The 15,816-nt window shown below is 51.9% G+C and overlaps 6 protein-coding genes and 1 non-coding gene across 7 annotated transcripts; 3 read left to right on the top strand and 4 right to left on the bottom strand.

Annotated features, from left to right (window-relative positions):
* Positions 1-42: 42 nt before the first annotated feature.
* Positions 43-3,388, bottom strand: BO80DRAFT_427145 (lipase/esterase family protein). Its single transcript, XM_025719935.1, has 4 exons — positions 3,184-3,388; positions 2,603-3,083; positions 2,359-2,500; positions 43-2,314 (listed from the first exon to the last, which is right to left on the bottom strand). The coding sequence occupies exons 1-4, from the start codon at positions 3,250-3,252 to the stop codon at positions 316-318; spliced, it is 2,691 nt and encodes an 896-aa protein (XP_025573153.1). The 5' UTR covers positions 3,253-3,388; the 3' UTR covers positions 43-315.
* Positions 3,389-3,884: 496 nt separating this feature from the next.
* On the bottom strand, positions 3,885-6,250 carry BO80DRAFT_386919 (uncharacterized protein). The gene is made up of 5 exons (XM_025717036.1): positions 5,654-6,250; positions 5,452-5,603; positions 5,331-5,396; positions 4,660-5,263; positions 3,885-4,612 (listed from the first exon to the last, which is right to left on the bottom strand). Exons 1-5 carry the CDS (start codon positions 6,231-6,233, stop codon positions 4,050-4,052), a joined length of 1,965 nt encoding a protein of 654 aa, XP_025573152.1. The 5' UTR covers positions 6,234-6,250; the 3' UTR covers positions 3,885-4,049.
* Positions 6,251-6,553: 303 nt separating this feature from the next.
* On the top strand, positions 6,554-8,066 carry BO80DRAFT_411919 (uncharacterized protein). The gene is made up of 2 exons (XM_025717997.1): positions 6,554-7,064; positions 7,115-8,066. Exons 1-2 carry the CDS (start codon positions 6,584-6,586, stop codon positions 7,972-7,974), a joined length of 1,341 nt encoding a protein of 446 aa, XP_025573151.1. The 5' UTR covers positions 6,554-6,583; the 3' UTR covers positions 7,975-8,066.
* Positions 8,067-9,669: 1,603 nt separating this feature from the next.
* Positions 9,670-11,059, top strand: BO80DRAFT_427143 (NAD(P)-dependent alcohol dehydrogenase). Its single transcript, XM_025719934.1, has one exon. It carries the CDS (start codon positions 9,751-9,753, stop codon positions 10,747-10,749), a length of 999 nt encoding a protein of 332 aa, XP_025573150.1. The 5' UTR covers positions 9,670-9,750; the 3' UTR covers positions 10,750-11,059.
* Positions 10,830-12,167, bottom strand: BO80DRAFT_447182 (putative zinc metallopeptidase; the record flags this gene model as incomplete). Its single annotated transcript, XM_025721595.1, has 2 exons — positions 10,830-12,079; positions 12,149-12,167. 2 exons carry the CDS (start codon positions 12,165-12,167, stop codon positions 10,830-10,832), a joined length of 1,269 nt encoding a protein of 422 aa, XP_025573149.1.
* Positions 12,168-13,983: 1,816 nt separating this feature from the next.
* Positions 13,984-14,493, top strand: BO80DRAFT_447181 (uncharacterized protein; the record flags this gene model as incomplete). Its single annotated transcript, XM_025721594.1, has 3 exons — positions 13,984-14,116; positions 14,275-14,291; positions 14,338-14,493. The coding sequence occupies 3 exons, from the start codon at positions 13,984-13,986 to the stop codon at positions 14,491-14,493; spliced, it is 306 nt and encodes a 101-aa protein (XP_025573148.1).
* A 901-nt stretch (positions 14,494-15,394) lies between these two features.
* Positions 15,395-15,480, bottom strand: BO80DRAFT_t221. The gene has a single exon. It is a non-coding gene; the product is annotated as a tRNA-Tyr (tRNA).
* Between the last annotated feature and the right edge of the window lie 336 nt (positions 15,481-15,816).

The following is a 15,816-nucleotide window of genomic DNA, read 5'->3' as shown; positions in this document are numbered from 1 at the left end:
CAGGTGAAGGTTGGGCTGTATAGTATGTAGGATATGTTATACCCAATTCATGTGTCATGTATTATGTTGGTTTATGTACAGTAACGTGGTATTGGTTGGGTAGAGCGGTAGATGGTATCTAGTAGGGATGGGGTATTCACACAAACAGAAGAGATTAACATGCAAAAGGACAGCATATACTCGCATGCTCAGACAAAGAATGTAGAAGACATCACAACAATCCAAGATATCCTAGATGTGATCCAAGTGATTATCCAGGTAATCAAGTGAAGAAACAAAGAAAGAAACGAACGTATATCGCAGCGCTGTAAATGATCAATATGCAACAAACTCTTCGGCCGTTTTGAAAAACTCTCGATCCGGCATCGTCGGACGTGCATGCTTGTCAGTGTCTGTGCCATTCACACTCGCTGCACTGGTCGCTTCAGCGGCGCCGACACTGACAGACGGCTCGATACTCCCTCCGTCCGTCGCATCGAAAGATCGATAGGCCGAGTCATCGTCGCTGAGTGGGCTCACGACACCCCCCGCGTGGAGGACCGCTCGCGTACTCGCCGCATCTACACCGGTGGTGGTCACTGCTAATGACTTTTCATCGCCAATGGTACTGCTGTCTTCGGGCAGCTCGGAGGTGAATTCACTGCGGATGGTGCCGGAGCCGGCATGTGACAATGGACGTTGGCGGAGGCGCGCCCATGCGGCGTCAGATCCCGTTGGGATGGCCCCGGCTTCGCGGAAGAGTGTCCTCGTGCTGGCGTTCTCGTCGAGGAGCTTCTTCCCTTCGTATTCGGGGAGAAGTATCAGTCGGCTGGTGGACTTGGTGAGCGACGGGGCGAGTGCGTCCGTTGAGCTCTTGGGAGAGGCTAAGCTCGCCCGTTCGGACGTGTCTGCAGCGTCTCTGACGTTGGTCGGTTCCTGAATGACAATGCCTGGGCGAGTGGACGGGTCGACGGTGGGCAAGACGTCCGCTCGTCGTGCCTCGGCCTCGTCCATCGACGCTCCGGCGCGTCCGGCGTCGACACTGGTCCGCTTGGCATGGTTGCCCTTCTGTTGGTCCCGCGCGATGATTCTCTCGTCTTGCTTGCTAGCCACCCGGCTCCACATGGTCATGGGGTAGCTCTTGCGGCCGGTCTTGGATGGCAATACGCCAGGGGCGGTTCGTCTAGCTGCCAGAGAACTAGGGGGAGGCAGCTCACCCTTGAAGGCTTGTAGCCCATACGCCAGTTCCTTGATCCGCTGTCGTTGAACGCGGAGCTTCTCCTTGGCGAACTTGTCGTCCCACTCTTGCTTCGCGATGAGCCACCCGCGGACCAGATCCGGGTTGAAGGCACCGACATCAGAGCTAGGGATTTGAAGAACGGAGCAGGAGGATGGAGGATCAAGCGGGTAGACATTGCCTCGCTTGTCCACTCGCTGACGGATCATGCGATCCTTGAATGCTGGCAATGGATCGCCGGCTTTTCCAATGGACGAGACGGAGTCATCAGTGGCACCGTTGGTCGCTTCAGACGTACTGTCGGTCTCGCTGGACGACCCCGAATGTTGATCGGCGATATCAACCTCTGCCTTCTGGGCGCATGCCAGGGCCCAAGCTCCGAATTGTGCGATGGCCCGGTACATGTACTTGGCTGGGCGTGTAAAACTGAGGGTGGGAGCAACGTGGCAGAGGTCATCCCAGACCTGCAGCTGCACGTGTGTTCCCGGATATTTGTGGAGGATCTCGCGAGTTGGATCGTGCTCTTCCATGAACCGATCGCTGGGCGGGTATGCCGCGGGGTTGGCGGCTTTGTGAGCAATGTAAAATTGTTCATCGCGTAGCATTTCGCCGCCGCCACTTTGGATCAGCAGCGGGGGCAGACCGCCCAAAGACGGCTGCAGGATTGGAGAAACGAGAGGATGTGTCAACAGTTCGTTGGTCGTGTACATGTGGATTTGATCCTTGACCTCCACAGTCTCGCCGTCAAGCGTCACCCGGATACTCTCGTGGTCTACCTCAGGCGTGCCATTCTTGTATTCTGAATACCCCTTCGCAGCCGTGTCTGCATCCTCGCTATGGTCGTTCGGGATCGCCTTGAGGGCTTCACTTTGGCTGGCGGGATTCTTGGCAAGGCCTTTCTTGAGCTCGCGGAGCTCATCTGCGTTTGGCGGGGGCCACGCTGCGGAGGGCTTATGTCTAAAGCCATACGGGGGAATATAATCGCCCGGGTTGTCCGCGACAATGCTCGGGAATGAATGCGTGAGGTCCACCCAGGGCGAGATCAAGATTGCGCCCGCCGGCAAGGGAATCCCTTGATCGCGCAGGATCACGAGCATCCTTCCACCATCAGCCATGTCCTCTCGCAGACGCAGTTCACTTACGAAAGCACCATTCCACCACCCGCCGAGTCTCCAGCCAAGATAATCTCCTTGGGGTCATGAGCTTCCAAAAGATACAAATAAGAGGCCAAAGAGTCCTGCAGACTGCATGGAAACGGATACTGCGGAGCCAAACGATATTTCGCTGCAATACAAATTAGCTTTCTCCTCCCATAGTTCATATACTGCATCCAAACTCACTACTCCAGTTAGCATTCAATATCACATCGGATGAATGAAACCTACCGTGCAAACACCCGTCCCTTGAGCTTCCTCGCGTGCCGCTGCATCTGGTACCGATGGGTATCCACACTGGCGAAGAAATACGCCCCGCCATGAATATACAACATGATCCGCTTCTGACTAGGGTGATCACGACTCGTCTGCGTCCGTGCATTGTAATCGTCCTTCATCTCGATCCACTCTCCCTTCAGATCCTCCGCTGGTCCCCGCCATTGCCACCACTCGCTCCCGCCAACCCGTTCGATACCCTTCGGGCCGAGCTGTTTGTTGATGGCATTCGCTGCGGATGATAGATGATCTTCTGAGACCGTCACAGTCTGGAGCTTCACCCAATGGGGCACGGGCACCTTCTGGCAGGAAAAGGCCTGGAGATCCTCGACGGGGTGCTTGGCCGCGTAGGTGAGGAATTCGCGCAGGATGCGAATAGCCTCATCATAGGTAAGATGGACATTGGGCTTATGGCGAAGCGATTTGCGATGGAGATACTGGAGAGAGAGAGAGAGGAGCAGGTCAGGATATGAATCGGGGTCAAGAACAATGAAACGGGTGAAACCGGCTGGGGGTGACAGCGGCAGAGCGACCCACATGAGAGATCAGGGTCTGAAGGACCGCCGGGGTGAGGGCCACGCCCAGGGCGAAGGTGTTTAGCGGCATGGTGATGTTCTAGGGAAGGATGGAGTGACCAGGACGCATGGTTTATGTAGCTGCCAGGGAAGAAAAAAAGAAGCTAAGGATGGCAGTGAGGATACGGTGGAGCGGGTCGCAGGAATGAAGGGGGAAAGGGGGGAGGTGGAAACGAGCGCATGCAGAGCCCGAGATAAACGAGAGAGGCAGATCGAGCCGAGGACAGGAACGCATTGCAGCTGAATCCGATTGCCACTTGTCATTGGGCACTGAGGCACAAACAGCCGGGTTTATCGTCATCGAATGGGAGGATCGATGGTGCATCGTCACTGATGGACTGGCGACGAACGCGAGAAAAAGCCGACCGCGGGTGATGTCATGGCGGCCCTCTCCTGGCGGCGGCGGTGCTGGCCTGGCCGCTTTTCCCGCCACGCTTGATGACTTGTCTCGCCAGCAGTCTCGAATAGTCTTTTCTTGGAGATTAAGATGGGCGGTCCGAGCTTTCCTGCAGGAGAGATAGCGATGATCCTCGCTTAGAATCTTATCCTTCAATGGATGCCAAGGCTCCGAGATGGAGGCTTGGCCGCTAGTCTAACAGTCCTGCATAAAATGGATCATTCCACCGGTAGACAGATTTCCACACAAACAACTTTATTGGTAGGGAATCCAAAAGTTAACACTAAGACAAGTCGGGCTATCCACAGCCTCGGAGAAGAGAATAATGTACACTCATCCAAGCCACACTCCAATGTCGTCAACCCCCTCAGGACACACAAGTGCATTTCCTATCCATGTTAGTCGGGACTTCTCTCAGCATCCGGATCCACTTACCCCTTCTTGCACTTCTTCTTCTTACACGATGAAGATGACGACGACGAGTCCTTGGTCGCCTCCGAGGACTTCTTAGTGGTGGTCTTGGTCTTTTCCTCCTTGGTCGTGGTGGCCTTCTCCGTCTCCTTGGCCTCGGTCGTGGTAGTGGTCTTCTTCTCCGAAGTGGTGGAGTGCGTGGATGTCGTACTCGTGGTCTCCTTGGCCTCCGAGGTGGTGGCTTTTGTGCTGGTGGTCGAGTGCGTGGAGGTCGTACTCGTGGTCTCTTTGGCCATCGCGCTGGTAGATCCCTTGGTGCTGGTCGTCTCCTTGGCCTCCGAGGTAGTGGTCTTTGTGCTGGTGGTGGAGTGCTTGGCCTCCGTTGAAGGGCTGTGTGCCGCTTTGCTGGTCTCCGTGTCTACCACCTTCGCGCTACTGGTAGTCTTCGACGAGTGTTCAACCTCGGCAGATTCGGAGCTGTGTCTGGTCTTGGTCTCGGCTGCGGCGGTGGAAGAGGTGTGCGTTGTCGGCGTGACCGTGGCCTTGTGCGAGCTCGTCACGGTGGCCTTGGCTGAGTGCGATCCTAGTTCATGTTAGCCTCTCGCAATAACTGCAATAGGAGCAACTCACCTGTCTCAGTTGCCGTGCTTCCCGTATGCGCCGGTGTGGCCTTGCTGGAGGCAGAGTGGGATGCTTTTGCGGAGGAAGATGCCATCGAAGTGGGTGTGCAGGCGGCCACTGAAGATTCGCGCTTAGCAAAAGCAGTGCCATCCTTTGCACTCCAGTCCAGCAGCTGGCTGTTCTCCCATTTCCAAGACGATGCCGGGTATTTCTCATTGAACGCATCCAACGCCTTGCCGTAGATATTCTTCACCCCCGCAGCCTCCGTGCTAGTCACGACTGCCGACACCGCGGAGATGCGGGTCGAGACCGCGTTCGCTTGGGTCTGCACAAAGTCTTCCATCCAGCTGGAATAGGCGCTGGCCCAGCCGCCATTCGGCTGGGGGAGGTCCAGATCCGCATTGCACTGTTTCTGGGATGCCATGAGGCTATCAATTCCAAGAAATGCTTTGTAAATACGGGTGTTGGAGTTCTTGAAGTAATTCGCAATGCTGCTATCGCGGAGCATGGCCACCACAACCGCCATGGTGTTCATAATGCTCAAGGCATTGGATTGGAGGGCATCTCCTTTACTCGGCGTGGGCAAGCCGCTTAGGCTGTCGCTTCCAAACATCTGATGCCTTGAATTAGCCGCCGTCGATAGTAATCTAGCAACCGAAGAGGAAGAGGGGTAGACTAACAGGCGCTTTGTAGCTATTTAAGCGACTATCCTCGGCCACCAGATCTGGGTATTTTTGGCCAGGTAACTGTGGGTATATATCAGTACACCTGTAGCACGGTTCCTTGGCACGATATACATACAAAGCTGTAGAGCTTCTGGAGTCGGGACTTGAGTTCACCTCTCTGGTTCTTGAAAGTAGTATCGATTTCCAGGAACCATGTGTTAAAGCTGTCGCAGAAATTGTACTTTTCGATCATAGCCGTCAGGAATGAATCTAGAATCTGCAGTTCATCTGGTAATAGTCAGCCCAGACATAGCCACTTAGATTTCAGGCCTACTCACAAACATGATCGATGTTGATGTGAGGATCGTGAGCGTTGGCTTCTTTGATTTGTGTCCCCAGAGCGAGGTAGGTTTTCTGAGTGTTAGCCTCGACGGTGTCCCAATAGGCTGCCGTCGCCTTCGGAACGTCCGCTGACTTGGCAATTGTGGTATAAGTGGCAGCTGCGTCGCATGAATCCAGTTTCGGGATAAAGTAGCCGAGAAAGCTATAGCCATCTGTGCTGTCCTGGCCACTTTGTATCCTCTTCGAAGTAAAATACTTGGGCTTGTAAATTGTGTCGGTCAATTTGCATTTGCCTAATTCAGTAATATCGTCATGACCTCTGCGGGCAAAATGGTTCAGGTGCATGATCCCATCGTGGCTCCGTCGCCTTGTCGATGAACTTGCGTCATTCTGTTCAATATCGTCTTCGGTGAGATTCGCAGGAATGGAGTACTTCCAGCAGGTCGACGTCGAGGTCGCGCTTGCAGCAGCAGCCAGGGTCGCGGACGATGCTTCCCCCCGAGCCATAGGCCAAAGAGAAGCAGAGGCCATATTGGCCAGCAAGAGCAAGAGAGCGGCAGATTTAGGGCCAGCCATGGTGAGTTGATTTGGAGTCAGTTGTGTGATTTAGAACGGATCGACAGAGCACGACTGGGTATTTATCCCTTCTCTCACGAGGGCACATACTGCCTTGAGTGTTAGTATACTTCGGGGTTAGAAGGCCGCTCTAATCCCGAGGCTCTGCGGTGCGTATACTTTGGGGGCCGTGATGTTTCATTGTTGGGGCCAAACTGCGGAGGCGCAGGTACCGGAGCGGAAAGTTAGGGCTGGAAGGCTCAGAATCAGCCACCGCCCCCAGCCTAAGCTCTTATAATCCCGCCGCTCCGGCTTTCCTCCCAACATCACTTTCTATGACACTCAGGTGTCACGCAACGCCTTGGTTCCACATGAATCTCTTCGTATTACCCCCTGAGACTTTAGAGGCGATCTTGGCACAGGTCGCCTCCCGTGCCTCTCTTGCCAGCCTCGCGCGGGTCTGCCAGCAGCTTCGGCCGGTCGTCGAGCGCATTTTGTACCAATCGGTGTACTTGCGCAACCACGATGGGGAAAAATTTGCATATGCCCTGGACTGTCTGCCAGCTCGTGCGGAATATGTTCAAGAGCTTCTTGTCCACTACCACTTTGTTGGAGTTCCCGATGAAGAGGAGTATTACCCGTGTTATGCGGAGAGCCTCGCCCCCACAATCGGCCGCCTCGTAAATTTGAGATCGCTTGTCATCAAGGGCCTTGAGTATGATACTGAGCGAGAAGAAGACGATGAATACCTGGGTGGGTATGAGAGAGTCATTGAAGAGACCAAGAAATGGAACGAACTTTTTGCGCAGTCTGCGGTGCCAGGCTCACAAGTCCTTCAGTCCCTTACAAAATGTCTGCCAGCATTTTCATCCAGTAGTGGTTACACGGCTAATGTTCTCCAGGTCAGCTAATCATGGATGACCTTTCGCGCTCGGAACCGCCTTGGGACTTTCGCTTGCGTGGAACCGTGATGATCCATCCGTACCTGAAAGATTTGACACTTGTGGGGGCCAATGTTTCAGGCCTGGCAGACTCGCTCATGGCTTCAGCTCGATCAACATCACTCGAAAACTTGAGTTTGTTTGGCTGTGATGCGGCGCTTAGAGGGATCCATGACCTGTTGTCGCTGCCCCGAGCCTTGAAGCACTTCACCTATAAAGGGGCCCCTTGGACGCATAGACCATACAATGTTATGGAGGACAGGCAGAAATGCATTGACGCCATGAAGGTTCAGGCTCATTCACTTCTTACCCTTGACCTGGACTTTTATCCAGGGGTATGGGATAATCCAGCGCTAGACTTTCGTGCTTTCCGCTGCCTGGAACAACTTACTGTTGATCCAAGAGCCTTGAGAGGCGACGGAAAGTTTGACCCTAAGAACAACAACGAAGCCTGCCTGTGGAAAAGTAGGGAGTTAGAATGCCAGCTCCCTTCCAGCATCAAACATCTGGTGTTCTTCGAATACCACGAACAGAGCACTCCCGACCTGTATACTTTACCGCTGGTCTACAACTGGATCTCACGGGGGAGCTTGCTTAATCTGGAAACCGTCACCGTCCAGTCCGCCAGGTCATCCGAGGACGCGATATTGAACAGCCCGTTCGGGGATAACAGCAGACGGTCAGTGGGTCAAGCGTTCCAGGAAGTCGGAGTGCAACTGCGGGTTGAGCGTGTGCTTGACAGCACCAAGGCTGGGTATCAGCTCTTCGACTGTAGTAGTTGTGGGGTGAGTTGGCGGATTCGGGGAATTCATTTCCTTTGAGGAGTTCTGTTATTACTCGCTCAGAAGGCTATGAAGGAGGCGCGATGTACAAATTCCGAAAGCCTGTTTCTAGCACTGTAAACGGATGTCAGCACGCATAGATCAAGAGAAATATCGCGTATTACCAGTAGCTTCCTTTCTCGTATCCCTTCTGCATGCCGACTATCGGGCGAAATGGAATCTTCGTAACCAAAGTCTGAAGGAACAATGGTGTGGGGGCCAAACGACATCTAAGTCACTAGCATCATTAGGCTAGTTTAGGATCAAGCCAGATAAGGTTAATATATGATCCACACGAGGCTGTTGAGCCTGAAGACGCGCGGCCTGGGCAGTAGTATGGTCTGAGCGATGGGGGCCAATTGATTGATTAGTCGTTAGTTGATGACTTGGTGCCCACGCCACTGAACAAGATGGGGATGACTAGATGAACCATTAGAGGGCATTTCACATGATCATGCATCGAGTTTCGTGATTTCGCGTCGTGTTTACATGCCCGAGGTCATTATGATGCAGAAGGGCTCAGACATCGTCGCGATTCCTCCAGGGTGGGTAGGTGAAGCTGATGAAGATCAAACTCACCTCGGGAGCGACAGCACAGGCAACCCTTCAGTGAACAGCAACCAGAGACCTGGCAGCGATCAACGTAACATGTCTCCAAATACGAAATTCAATACAGTGTGCGCGCGTCTGTGTGCCACTTTTTCGACCCCACTCATACCGGTGTCGTACATGTGATGTTGACCTCTCACTCCCCAGAACCAATAGAATCCATTTATCCTCTTGCTAGGTTTAGCGCTTCACGATGAGATTTTGAGCCAGTTGGTGTATGACGCGCGCCTCCTTAATCTCCTGGGCCCCCAAACCTCCGGGAGCATTCGGAACGACCATCTCGAAAAAACCAGGCTTCGAACCCCTCGTACTCTGGCTCGACTTGAGAAGTGGAGAAGTCGTACAGACAGCTGGGATGATAATTTACACAATTTCAGCAGGCACAAGGAGCAAATTTCTCATGCGATAGCTGTTTCGTGGTAGCACAGCGTGTGATTCGGTATGTATAACACCTTGACTAGCATCTCCATTCCCAGTTAATCGATGGAAAACCCTCCTCTACAGCTATTATGGCTATTAATTATGCATCAGGTGTTATATAGCATGGTATATTCTACAATTAGCCCACGAATGTTGTTACTGGGCTGAAATAGGAACTGAGTACTCCGTACATTGATAGCAAAGAGAGTACGTCAAACACAGTTCAGAGAGAAAGGAACCGGTTGAATGCTGAAACAGATATATCTTTGCTTCAGTGGCTGACAACTAACTCATGGCACAAGCAAAAGCACAAACATACCAGGAATAATCCTGTTGGCAAAAATATACAATGTAGTTGTGCTAGAATACCTACACAATGGCTGGAAATCTGGCTTCGCCTTCTTCCCTCGACCGGGGACGAAAGACACATAGACAATTCATTGCCCTTGAATTGACTGTATGCTCTATATGGAAGCAAATATTCATCCTGTATTCTTGTCATTTCCAAACAAATAGTAATAAAACGTCCATTGCACTAATCACAAACACAAAGATGGACGATGACGTCGCCCGACACTGCTTATCTTATCGCCCGCACCAATCCCAATCCGGCCCGCCCAGCAACCTGTGTGACAGCTCTCCGTCACACCATTTCCTCCACTTCCACCTTGCACTCCACCTCCATCCATCCATCAACAACACAACACACTCACCCATCCCAAATTCAAAATGTCACACCCAACAACAATGAAAGCCTGGCTATACAGCCACACCTCGCCCACCCTCGAACAAAACCTCACCCTCACACCCAGCGCTCCCGCTCCTCCACCCCCCAAAACCACCCAACTCCTCATCCGCGTCCTCGCCTGCGCCCTAAACCCAGCAGATTACAAAGTCCCCTCAATGCCCATCGTCTCGCGCCTCTTGATCCGCAAACCCGCCAGTCCGTGTCTCGACTTCGCAGGCGAAATTGTTACCCCGGGAGCCAATGTGACGGAGTTCAGCGCGGGACAGATTGTTTACGGAACGTTGAGTCTACCGACCCAATTTGGGCCGTTGGGGGAGTATATTATCGCCGAGGCGGAACATGTACAATTGGTGCCGGAGGGGGTAGAGATCGATCATGCGGCGACGGTGGGGGTTGCAGGGCAGACGGCGTGGCAGGCTATTGCGCCGTATGTGACTGCGGATAAAGGGGATAAGGTGCTTATTGTGGGTGCGTCCGGTGGATGTGGGATTTATGCCGTGCAGATTGCCAAGGCGTTGGGGTGCGAGGTGACTGCGGTGTGCTCGACCAAGAATGTGGAGTTTGTGAAGGAATTGGGGGCGGATGAGGTAATTGATTATGTGAATGAGGATGTGGTGGAGGTGTTGAAGGGAAAGGGGAAGGTGTTTCAGTTGGTGGTGGATCATGTGGGTGAGCCGACGGGGTTGTATGCGGAGAGCGAGGGGTTCCTTTTGCCCGGGGGAGTGTTCACGCAGGTCGGGGCGCATTGGATGCCGACATTTGTGGTGAGGATGCTTAGGCCGCGCTTTTTGGGCGGCGGGAGCACCAAGTATGTGCCGATCTTTTGGAAGAGTAATAAGAAGGATTTGACGAAGATGGGGGAGTTGATCAAGGAGGGGAAGGTGAGGGTGATCCTGGATAGTGTGTTTGAGTATGAGGATGCGCCAAAGGCGTTTGAGAAGTTGAGGGGAGGAAGGGCTAGGGGGAAGATTGTGGTTCATGTTGCGGAGAGGAAGTAAGAGGTTATAGTTTTGTATTTGAATCATTACTATTCGTAGGCGGTGGATTCTAATGCTTTAGGTGGATGTCTGCATGAGGTTCATTGTCGCTCCAAGAATGTCAGCGCTCCGATGGACATCGCATCCACGGCTGTTTGAAGCGTGGGCTCGATCACTGGCGCAAAGTATGGCGAGTGGTTACTGGGAAGGTCCTTCACCGTGTCATTCTTCACTGCGTCGTCCCAGGTTTGAGGATCGACGCCGCCATATGTCCACATCACGTACGGTGCGTTCACAGCTCGAGCCAATAATGAGAAATCCTCACTTGCGTTGGCAGGACTCGTCTCAACGAGACAATCTTGAAAGTAAGAGCCGAAAGCCTTCCGCAGGGTTTGTACAGTGGCGTCGTCATTGATGGTGGCCGGGGTGGAGGAGACGTGGTCGATTTGAGGTTCCTTTTCACAGCCAGCTGACTCGCATTCGGCGCGGATGATTCGCTTGACGGAGCTCACCACACGCTCACGGATCACCTCATCGCACGTTCTCACGTCCAGTTTGAGATCGAGCGTGTCTGGGATGACGTTTCCCGCGTGACCGGCCTGGATATAGCCACATGTCACCACAGCCAGTTTGCCGGGAGGCACCTGACGGCCCACGATGGTCTGCAGCTTCATGATAATCGAGGCCCCCGTAACAACGGGATCAATGCAGACCTCAGGCGCCGAGCCATGGCCACCCTTGCCGAAGATGCGCACATTGAACGAATCCGCCGCCGTCAAGAGCCGGCCGGAGATGACACCGATCGTGCCTGCTTTCATGGGCATGACATGCTGTGCCAACACCACGTCAGGGTGAGGTATTTTGTCATAGAGACCGTCATCCAGCATGGCCCGCGCTCCCGATACTAGTTCCTCTGCTGGTTGGAAGATGCAAATCAGGGTGCCGGACCAATGCTTTCGGGCCGAATAAAGGAGAGAAGCACTGGCCATCAAGCTAACGACATGGGTGTCGTGACCGCAGGCGTGCATGACTGGCACCTCTACTCCATCCTTATTCTTCGCAGTCTTGGTGCTTGCGTAGGGGAGCCCTGTCTTTTCCTCTACTGGGAGCGCGTCCATGTCGGCTCGTAGAAGAACTGTGGGCCCATCGCCATTTCGGAGAACCCCGGCAACGCCGTAGCCACCGATGTGCGTATGTACTTCGTATCCCAATTCCTTCAGGTGCTCGGCAGCGATATTTGAGGTTTCTTCTTCGCAGAAGGACAATTCGGGGTGGCTATGGATGTGGCGATAGAGAGATTCGAACCGGGTCAGATTGGGACGGAATTCCTCGAGGATGTCCCCGAGGTTATCTGACTTTATTAGCTTCATTGGCCGGGATTGATAGCTTCAATGGAGGCTAATATCGTGTAGAAGCTTACCTGCGAGTTTCATATGCATGATTCGGATCCGAACTCAAACTGAGAATAGACACTCGATTGTGTGCAAAGTTGGCTAGACGGCAGCTTGGGCCTCTTATATGGAAGATCGGCAACCTTCCGAATATGTCAGTAAAGTGCGAGAAGGAGGAGAGTCCTCCGTTCCCCGTGAGGGGAAACTGGAGCCCCATCCGGTTGTCGACCGGCACCAGTGCCGGCCTATGTAAGGGAGTGCCATGTCTCAGGAAGGTGGTGGATAAACCAGGCGGGACACGCCGATAAAGTACGGCGATCCTGGGCGGGGCGGGGCAGCTCGGCTAACTGGCCAGTCCCGCCCCCTGGCTTATCTTCCCCTGGGCGTCGGCTATCGGAGCCTTGACCGATGGAGGCATCACCCCGGTCTTTCGTCATTCATCAACCTGCTTGCCAGTATCTGTGCACTGGACCACGAACCAGACTCGTTCACAATTTTACTCACTAACTTCAATTTAGCAAGTTCAAGCTGTCAGTTAGGCTCAGGACAGGTAGCAATCCGGTGGCCTAAACCTTGTCTCTCTAGTTCCTGTCAAGGAGCCATTTCAGGTAATTGGTCTCTGTGAAGCTTCCTAGGAAGGCCAGTATAGTAATTCTCATTGCTTACGATCTAGGGCTGTCAAATAATTTGAACACCGGAGGGCAGCTCGATTCTCTACGACTTCGTGCAAACCAATATATACATAGGCACAGGCATGGCCATTTCCTCTTGCAACACAATCCATCTATCAAGATGAAAACCTCGAGTTTCGTTGATCCACAAGAGCATACATAAGCAAAATAGACCTGCAAACGTGCATTGCAGTTCTTGAGGTCCCGATCAAAGGACCAGGGGCTCTGGAAACAGGGATAATCGACCTCTTTGGTTCTATTCGAGATAATAGGCATCACCATATACGAGTGGTAGCTGTTTCAGGAGGAGGTACCTCCACATGTCACACGAGAAACGCGAAGGAGAGCTATATACATTGACATTCCCGGCAGCCATTGATCTTTCGAGTACAACGCCTCTAACACCAGGCTTCGCTAACTTGCTCGATGGAAATATTCGATGCAAAAGTACAAATATCTGTTTCAAGAACAGATGTTTCGTTGCTTATCCCAAAGTAGCGGTGACTGATCGTCTGCAATGGACAAAGGATCTGTGTCAGCACAACTACAGTAGTTACAGCGATCTGACTGGTAATTATCGAGGCTTACCACGAGGATCGACAATATGACATCTTTTACCCCGCCTGCTATGTTACACAAGAGTCGCAGGGCTAGATTAACCTTTGTCTAACCAAGTGCCAAATTTTCAATCCACCAGTCAGTCAAACCACTCGGGTACCTCGGAAGCAAGATTCATTGTTATACTTGCGACAAATCGAGCCCATAATTACATAAATCAATCACATGGGTCCCATGTCTCTAACAGTATTTGCTTCATGTTAGCACGGAGTACTCAAGGACACAAAGACGACCTTGCCCGGCTTCTAGGCTAACCAGGATCATGTCAGCCCCAAGTATCATGTACCCTTAGATCGCCCTCAATATGAATCACTCCATCTTAATGGAGCAATGGGAATGAAAGCCTAGTGTTGGAGCCTACCGACTTAGTTGGCTGGCATTCATTGGATGGCGCCTGGCTTGTGTATCACTCCCATTATAGTGAGCCATGAGCCAGACGGAACAGATTCACTCGATTCCAATAGTGCCTCTTCACTACTATATATTCACCATGTTCTTCCCATATATTTGCTCGAAAATCCTGTTTTCCCACTACAAACCCCAACTTACCCCAGTCAATAACCAACCTCATCACCATGAAGCTTTTCAACTTCCTCGCCCTGTCCCTCCTCTCCACCCTCGTCAACGCTGCAGCAGTCAGTCTCGAGGAGACTACTCCAATTCCTAAGGACAGCCTCGACACCAGGTCTAATATGTGTGGCCAGATCTGTACTGGAAAGAACAGCTGCTACGGAAAATGCAACAAATGCGTCAATCTTACCTGCAGAAAGTGTGTTGAAGCCCCCTTCCTTGACTGTTACCTCCAGCTAATGATCCCGTCATCAGACCTTAATATTTGGTCTTCGTAACTTATTGCTCCCAGCCAGTTTCACAGCCTAAGATGGTAAGCAGCATCGCTTCCAGTAAATTTCATGGCTAACTCCCTGTAGACGGCCATCGAAGCTGCCTTTCGTTTTTTCATTGCGGTGCTTTGTGAGATCTTGAGCTGGTACATCCTTTTATTTGGGGATCGTGTGATCGACCGAGAAGAGGCGGAGTTGATGGAGGGTGAGGTCTTATTTGATGACGATAACAGTATTCGATGAATGTTCTGGGAGTCCCTACGCAGGTCGTGTTGGGGAGTCCGTTCCATATCAATATCGATTATTACTCTGCTAGTATTTTGAATCAATGATGAATTGAACTTTCAAGTTGTCTCGCTTTCAGTATAGCCATCTTATTATCTGTAGTGTTTTCTCCATTGTCATAGTATTAACACCCCAACACTGAGAGACCCCCCAACCATACAGAAAGAAACTGTACTTCCACCATCTAAACCATCCTTGCTACTTATCAGTCTTACTACAAGGCTCTGGTGACATTGAATGAAATTTCCCCCCATCTTCGTTGTATGCGCGGCGTGTAAATCCTCATCTGCATTATCTGAAACACTGAGTGCTACGCAAATATATAACCGGCACCAAAACACGCCGCAGTTCGTAAGGCAGTTTCTAGACGGTCACACAGTCTACACCCTCACCCATGCTCTTGAAATTGATTGTGATTTGTGATCTGAGCACATCCTCTAACAACAACCGTTACCTGATTCACAGAGTACACTTCTCCTCAAATAATCATATCAGTAAACACAGTATTGCGATTCAACCAACCAGGCCAGAACACGAGTAGTGACGCCACAAGGAATAGTTTCAAAGGCCTATCTGGAGAATTTGAAGGTAAGACGACAACTGAGCATCCTGACAAGTGACCTTTGAAAACACACATCTAATCTCTGAATCGTTGGTCGTGTATGAGATCGTCGGTAGTGCTCGACAAGGTGGACACGGGTTCATAGGGTTCAGCATGAAGCTGGTGGGCTATGATCGCGCACAACTTATGTTTGTCTCAATATTGTTCTGTCTGGAGAGGCTGAACGGTGATAAATGGGTGCTCCTGGTTGGTGGAATGATTTGTTGGGATGGTCAGCCAAAAAAACAAAAAGGTAAGTCCCTCGACCCGGAATCGAACCAGGGATTTTCCGGTTACAATTAACCATTACAGCCGGACGCCATAACCAACTAGACCATCAAGGGCTTGCTATAATCAATTCGTTGTTTATAGCAACTATAGTCCACGGTTAACATAGCTACTAATGCAGCTCTGTCCCAGCACTTGATTTTTCTGCCAATATCGAAGATTACTGATAGGCTTGACAGTCTTAATGATTACTCGTCAGCTAGCTACTGCATTCTGCATCGAGAAATAAGTCCTGCCCCATATTGTGAGGAACTAGGCGATGTTACGACCCGAGTCGCATAAGCCGGCTCACAAGGCATCAATATTCAACAGCCAGTCACGAGCAAAAGCAGGCAGAAAAGATCCCAAGCACCTGAGTGGTTGTAACTGGGTTGAAGATAAGGGATTTGGAT

The sequence above is a fragment of the Aspergillus ibericus genome (genome assembly GCF_003184845.1).
Source record: "Aspergillus ibericus CBS 121593 unplaced genomic scaffold BO80scaffold_33, whole genome shotgun sequence".
Taxonomy (NCBI): Eukaryota; Fungi; Ascomycota; class Eurotiomycetes; order Eurotiales; family Aspergillaceae; genus Aspergillus; species Aspergillus ibericus.
Note: the sequence above shows the minus strand (reverse complement) of the source record. Positions and strands in the feature narration are given on the sequence as shown.